The 7,594-nt window shown below is 39.3% G+C and overlaps 1 protein-coding gene across 1 annotated transcript in view; it reads right to left on the minus strand.

Moving 5' to 3' along the window:
- The window catches only part of DDX3X (DEAD (Asp-Glu-Ala-Asp) box helicase 3, X-linked), a gene marked incomplete at its 5' end in the record, with an annotated part of 14,719 nt that extends 8,341 nt beyond the window's left edge, over positions 1-6,378 (minus strand). The window contains 3 exons of the mRNA XM_010015171.1: positions 1,156-1,279; positions 5,222-5,272; positions 6,321-6,378. Coding sequence (XP_010013473.1) covers positions 1,156-1,279; positions 5,222-5,272; positions 6,321-6,378 — 233 coding nt within the window. The remainder of the gene's footprint in view (positions 1-1,155; positions 1,280-5,221; positions 5,273-6,320) is intronic.
- Positions 6,379-7,594: the final 1,216 nt, after the last annotated feature.

Below are 7,594 nucleotides of genomic sequence, written 5' to 3' on the forward strand. Positions count from 1 at the left end.
CCCAAGCAACAGGGTTTTTTGACATACAAAATTAAAGCTATAATAATCTAGTAGTGTATGCTCTGTGTATTACATATGCAACTGTAGAACAATTTAAAGTCATCTGATTATCTGCACCCATGAACTGAAAAGAGTTTAGTCCCAGTCATCAGACTAGGTCATGCATTCTGTCTTAGACAGTAGAGTCTGTCATCATTTCACAGCTCAGTTCAGGTTAACACACTGAATGAACCTTGTATCAAAATTTTTATTTAGTCAACTGTAACAAGTGTAAAGACTCAGTTATCTGCTAGTAGAGCTGCAACTCAAGTTGCTCAGTCCTCACCATTTTCTGTAGGAAGCTCCACCTAAACATCTTAAGAGACACTTGTCTGGTACCCCCCCTTTCTCCAACCCTCATTTTACTTAGGTCTCACACATCCAGACAAAATCCTTGAGTGATGCAATTTGTTCCTTTATTCCCCCACCACAGATGTGACCAAACTGAATACCTCAATTACATGCCACATTATTCTTTTATAACAAAGGATCTCGCCTGTACCACTGACTCAAAAAAGAAGGTGGAAAAAGTCCTTACCTCAACTGTTAAGTTTTTGGGTCTGGTAAGTCATGTTTGAGAAAACTCTGGAAACAGGACTAGCGTCACCTTTACTAGTCGATAAAGGTCACTCTCACCACACTTGTGCATACAACGCATGATGTGTGTAAGACTGATCAAGTAAGGTAGAGAACCTGCAAGAGTCTCACCCAGTTTTATTAACTACACTTTTTAAACAAAGAAAAAATATTGAAATTAGGAATAAGTCTGTTTTGATGTATTTTTATGTGCTCAAGCAGTTCTTCATGATTTTTTCTGGAAGTAGCCTCCCATCTAGCATTTTTTTGGTGAAATGTTAAAGTCGGCAAGTTTACAGTTGCCAGTGAATGGCTGGTGGTAGACTACAGGACACACTTTTCAACATATGCAATTTTCCCAACCCTGAACTCATGTAGCTTTAGAAGCAAGCTTCTCTCACTTACTCCTCCCCTCCCAGGTTCCTCCTACTTTATCCTGTCATTCACACCTAGAACTCTAATTTTAACATCAAGATTACAGATGCACTGCTAGAACCAAGACAGACTTTGTACGCACCACCCAGACACATAAGTACTTGCCTTCCTCCTCTTGATCCATTTCCACGGTCGAAGAAGCTTGATTTTGCTCCACGGTCAGACCGTGCACCAAAGCTGCTGTATGCATCCTTGTCTCTGCTAGAACTCCAGCCACCACTATCAAAACCTGGTTAAAAAAAAAAAAAAACCACGGTATTTTAGCTATACATTACATGGTCTAATTAAGTATTCTAGTTTAGTCCTTAAGGATGGATTAACTTCACACAGAGAGACTTATGACAGAACATCAGGAATACCATAATTACTTCATTAATGCAGGACAAAGTTGTTTGTAGCTTTTTTAGAAAACACCTTAAGCCCGATTTTGGTATGAGTAACTTTCAAACCACACTAAAAATACTGGGGTACATCATCGTGTCAAGAGACCTAACAGCAGTTGTAACGACAGACCAACCTTCAGGAAGATATACATGTATTTTCTCATTAGCAAAAAAACTGGGCTGATGCTGTATTAAATTAAGATCATCTACCAAGCCTGAAAAGTTCCAGAAAGGAGTCAAAATTATATACTCCAAATAGCATTCAAAAATAAGCTTACTCATCTAGCTTGTTACTGCAGTAGTTTCTGAAGCTGCTACCTTACATCTTTTTCTTCAAGGTAGTGCAGCAACTTCTAGACCATAACCTTAACAAATATATGTATATACACACTCTGCTTGACAGTTAGGGCTATCAATTCCAGTTGCTTTGGTGCTCCTATTTGGATTTTACTTGTGGAAGAGCAGGAAACAACAGAGGTCCAGGCCATACAAGTCACTTCAAAGTAACCAGCTAGCAGAAGAAAACATGTTGTAGAACACACAGCAAATTAAAATCTAAAGCAAATTCACTGAGACAATCCATGACAGACCACAGACTGACTTCACTAAAACAAAAAATGATCACAAGATCATACAAGAATTATCAGGAAACTCTCTAAAACATCCAAGTGGGAAAAAGGGGGGGGTTAAGTAAAAGCCTGCATGTATTCCATCCAGCACACATTTCTCACCAAAGGGATAAATCTAGAGTTCAGTAAGTTAATGAACTTCCAGAGCAATTTAGTAGTTCCTGGACCTATGAAGGACAGTAGGGTTGTCAATGCTTATCCTCAATCAGCATTTAATTTGCATTTTGTAACATTCTTAAGTTCTAACACCTACTCCTTGACCTACTATAGATCAGATTAGCCTTTAAATATCCAAGAGCATCTTCCAGGAAGTTTAACAAGAAAATGACATGACAACAAGACTTAGTGTTATCTAGTCAAGTTCATGGAAGCAACACACTGTAGACCAGGCAGCCCCGTGTACCAAGCTCCACATACTTTACTTTCAACAGCTTAAAAACAGAACTGATGTTAAGTAACCTAAAGACACTTTTATGCATGCTCTTAATTCCTGCAGTTCTGTACTCTCTCATTCCCAGGTACAAAGCAGCACATCAGTATTACAAGAGGGACAGATGTGCAGGTGTATGGAAAGAATACACTGAAGCAAGCACCACAGGAGTTTAAAATAGAAATACTCTACATCCCTTAGTGTGCTTCCCCTGTCAATACCTATTGAAAGATGCTCAGCTCTTCATGCACACAGAGAACAACTGGTCTTGAAGTATCAGTCCACTGCCTTAAGGAATTTTTTTGGCTGCAATTAAGCTAATTGTGCAACTTTAATGGTGTCCATGAATTACTATACTACCACCAGCTACGGAAAAAAGTGAGAATCCCAAGCTATAAACTATACAGTATTTGTTTCTAGAGATGTCTAAAGGAACACCACACACGACAAGCAATTCAAGCTTTTGAATGCACTAAGTTAATTAACACTTCCACAGAAGTCCACAAGGTTATGGTACGTGAGCAAGACAATTCTACTAGCTTACTGAAATACAGTTCCAAATAGACTGATTTTTACATCAACGAACATTTTAACAGGTTACTACACTCTTAAGGCTACATCAAGAGTTGTGGTATATGGTCAAAAACCGCCTTTACCCAAGGTCTCTTGCCTGTTACCTGCTATACCTTGAAAACGGATTTGTTGCAATCTTTACAAGCTGCTCATTGGAATATTTAGCAATACAGAAGAACTTCAACACAGCCAAAGAAACAACTGTTCATTTAGATGTAAACAACAGAAGCAAACATCACTCTTATGAAAGTACAATCACATAAGACCCCAAATCATCCTATAAAACATCTTGGCTTTACATCTCTGTACTGATAATACCCACTTTAGTTCTCAGTAGGGGGCCTAAACTGGAGTTGTAGCTTTTCCATTTAGCCATCACGAACCTTGTCACAGGGAGCCATGAGGAGCTGAGTGATATGATACTCAACCACATTTAAAGGAAGCTTTGAAATGCGATGTTTACGAAGGGAAAGTGGCAGCCTATCCTCTAATAATTAAACCATGTGTCAAATTAGTTTCACAACTCATACACCTTTTTGCAAGGTGAAGCCTGAAGCTCCCAGAAGAGCCACATAATCACACGTACATTGCAGTGTCTGAATGTGGTCTTGCACATAAAAGACACAGTGACAATCTCGTACATAATAGGTCATGATATGAACTCAAGGGTTAAGACTGAAGTATCCTTCTGTATCTGGTATCCCAAAAAATTAAACTGGAATTTAGTACAAATTATATAGGGAGAGGGAAATATACATACAGCAAATGTCTTCAAACCAACTTTAAGTTGTTCCCTGCTTTTGAGAAACCTGCACATTCCTCTCACGTCTAGCCAGTTATTTCTGGAAAGACTGCCCATATTTGAGGTTTATGTGACTGGGAACTTCGAGAGCACTGAACTGCCAAACAATCCCTCTACTTTCCCCAAAACATCTAGCTCTGGTAACAGGCTGTTCATCATTTCGTGCTTCAGGCCATGCTTCTTTTAGATTAAATACCACCCCCCTCCCCCCCCAACACACACACACACTAGCTTGGACACATGCAAAGGCAAGACCAAAAAAAATAACCAATCACAAAACACCCAAGCAAAAAACAGAAACACAAACAACAACCTGATGTTTCTTCAAATGGCATAAAATCATAATGGAACATTTTTCACCTCGTCAAATTTAAAATTACATAGCTCCCCAAGTACTATCAGCATTTATTTCAATAGTCTCCTCCCACCATCTACTAATGAAGTCCTTCTGCAGTATTGAGAAGACAATCTGTGAAAGTCTATTGGTTTAGAAAGAGATCCAAGTCCTCTCATACTATGAGACTTCCAACTCCTTAAGCTGCTGCATAGCAGAAACTATTTGAGCTCCTTTGCAGTGTTTCAACAGATGTCAGAGATGTTTCTCTAGTATCCGCATGTCATTAGGCAGTAATGCATGCTGCAGCATCTGCCATCTTTGCATCTTACTTCACCAAAGCACTCCACAAGACTTTTCTTCAATCTCTTCCATTTAGAAAATAAAAGTGCAAGATACAAAGGCCACTTCTGAGAACCCCCATGTAAACATGACCAACATGGGCCATAGGTTTCATGCTTCCTTCACCAGCATCCTGCATTTCCTTCTGGAAGAAGTACTCTTGGGGACTTCCATAAAAGCTGCAAGAAGCTAAACAAAGACAGCCTCTCTTAACTGTTTTGTTTCTCATGCTCCCCAGTTAACAGCAAGTTGCATAAACATCCATTTATAAAGTCAAACTGTGCTATTTGTTCAAACTAAACAACCAATTACTACAAGGTACACATCAGTCAGTAACAGAAAAACTGGTACTCCTTAAATCCATTAAAATTATTACTCAAGATTAGAGTTAGTCAAGCTAAGACGGGAGACCATCTTGCTTCAGTCAGCTGATTGCTTAATGAGATATGGAAGGAATTCTGCTAGTCACATACTGAACTTAAGCTTAGAATATAACTTGGTAAAGGAACCAAGAATAGCACCCTAAAAGCAGAAGATTAAGTTGCAGTGTTTTGCACAGAACAGTCAAGCAGTCTGTATAAGCACCTGTAACAGCATTATCAAAGCCTTTGACAGTCTGTTCCTAGAGATTCAGGAGGTCATGGATGCAAGCGATGCCACTGTATTTCTGATACATACCCTGTTTTGAAGCTTCTCTGTTCCGCAAGTGAGGAGGAATGTATCGGCCTTCTAAAGGACAAAAGAAAAGGAACATTACAACATTGCAGCACTAGCAATTTGAGATACTAGTCCTTCGACAACAGCCTTTGATAAGAAAAAAAAAAAAATCTGCCTGCCTCACAGGCTTAAAGACCTTTTACAGCATTTTTAAACAAGACTCCTCTAATAGAACAAGAAGGACCAATGCAGTGAAGATTAAGTTCCTACATAGTCATGCGGGATGGCTTGATTTTTTTGTTTTGGCTTGTTCGGTTGTTTGGTTGGTTTTTTTGTTGTTGTTGTTTTCTAAAGGCACAGATGTCTTTGCTACTTAATTGACCAAGTCATACAAGCCCTTTATGGATGTTATAAGTGTCTGTGACGAAAACCTGGCTTCCTAGAACTCATTAAGGCACAAGCTCGTGCCAGGTATTTGAGTAGCAATTTTCACTGTGTCATTCAAGTACTGGCACTCACAGTTAAGAACACTATCAGTATTTTTCCTTCCGCTTAAATTCAACTGTCCCCTTCAGTTTAGCTTAGATCAAACCCAAAGCCACACATAATTGCTTCTGAATAGCATTCTTCATTTACAATCCAGAAGCATCTGTCTGCTAAGCAACATCAATCAGAATGTACCAGGCACAAGTTGAATGTGAATTCCAGGAAGATTCCCGTCTTCTTTACTTAAGCTTTGCATTTCAGAGACTGCAGTTTCTACTCTGTTAACATTAGTACAGTTAACTATTCCAACTCTAGCTGGATATTTTGAGAAAACAGATTACCTTTATAGTAATATGATCAGTAGCCCCCATTGTTTGACTAGAGGCAACAGAACAACTTGGACAAAGCTGTCTCAAGTTAGTTAAGTACTTAAATGTACACATGCCCTACCACTGCTAAATTAAGTGCTCTCCTACTTAAGTATACAGCCTTTTCAAAGCAAGAATAACTGGCAACCTGCCCAATTTCTCCCATCATCCTCTGCAAATCTTGGCTTCAAAAATTCATTTTCACAGCCATGAAACCCTTGCTTTTTAAACTGTGTTTGTAAACTCAAGAACTTGCATGTACTTACTGCTTGAAGAGCTTCCTTCACTCTGAGAGTCTGAGGAATTCAAGTCTAGACCAGAAAACTAAAAGAAATAAAGCAAGTATCAACATGTTGTATCACAAATTTACACTAAGTTACAAAAAGCCCTTTTGGTTATCAACACCTAACAGTGTTCCATCAAGTTACTGCTGCAAAAAAATTTGTTTATAGTGTCAGTTACATCTTCTGTAAAGAACCAAAACCACAGTCAGCACTCAAGCCCATACCATCTTTCAAGTATCTTCATATTCACCAACAACAACCATTCACCACCACATGGGCATCAAGCAAGACCAGATGAGTTCTCTTACACTCACCAAATTGAATACCACATACTTCTGTGAACACTGTATGCAGGCTACACAGCCATTTAAAAAATATTCTTTCAGGCCACTCAAATCCATTCTGACTGAGATCAATAGATTTCCCACCACACACGCCCCACTTCAGATCTATAGACCAAATAATACCAATTCTATCAGGCACTTCACTTGCAGATACTCAGGCTACTTCTTTAAATTGCATTAACACTACCAGAACATTAATGTCTTCATATTTGAGGCAGCTACAGTTCAAAACATCAGATGACTTCTTCCTACAATTACTTTGGCAAGCACAACTTTTGTGCTTGCTTTTCTAAAACTTCATTTGCAGCCTTTAGACTCATAGTAAAGTCTACCAAAAGGTATTTCAGCTCAGGCGCTACTGGCACGTAACCCAAATGTTTTAAGTCAAACACAATATGGACTCGTTTCAGCAGAAGGCAGCAGGCAACTCACGAAGCTTAAAGCACCAGCTTATTACAGTTGTTTGCCTGCATGGCAAACTAGAAACTTACTTGGAAAAAATAATAAACACGTTTAAATACAATTAGATCTTATGCAATACCAACTGCACAAAAGCGTCTTCCAATATGACATGAATCAATCCAACGCAAAGAAACCAAGGCACTGTCCTTTTAAGTGTTCAGTTTTGTGTGGTGCCATTTAGGACACTCAAGACTCTTGAAAAACTCTCTCACAGCAGGACTCGCATTACCCTCTGGTAAAACTAATACGTATCTCTATAGCTGATCCAAGCATCAGCGTGAGCCTAAAGACTGATTCTTATTTGGACTATGAGCAAAGACTCTCCACCAGGTGAAAGTCGCTCTCTAGGGGCAGTCAACACAAGCAATAACCACATCTCGCACCGGACTCCCACCGTCTCCACCGCGGGGAGCAACACTTGCCAGAACCTGCTCTCGGAGATGGCGCAGC

This window comes from Nestor notabilis, unplaced genomic scaffold, assembly GCF_000696875.1.
Source record: "Nestor notabilis isolate BGI_N333 unplaced genomic scaffold, ASM69687v1 scaffold12895, whole genome shotgun sequence".
Lineage (NCBI taxonomy): Eukaryota > Metazoa > Chordata > Aves > Psittaciformes > Psittacidae > Nestor > Nestor notabilis.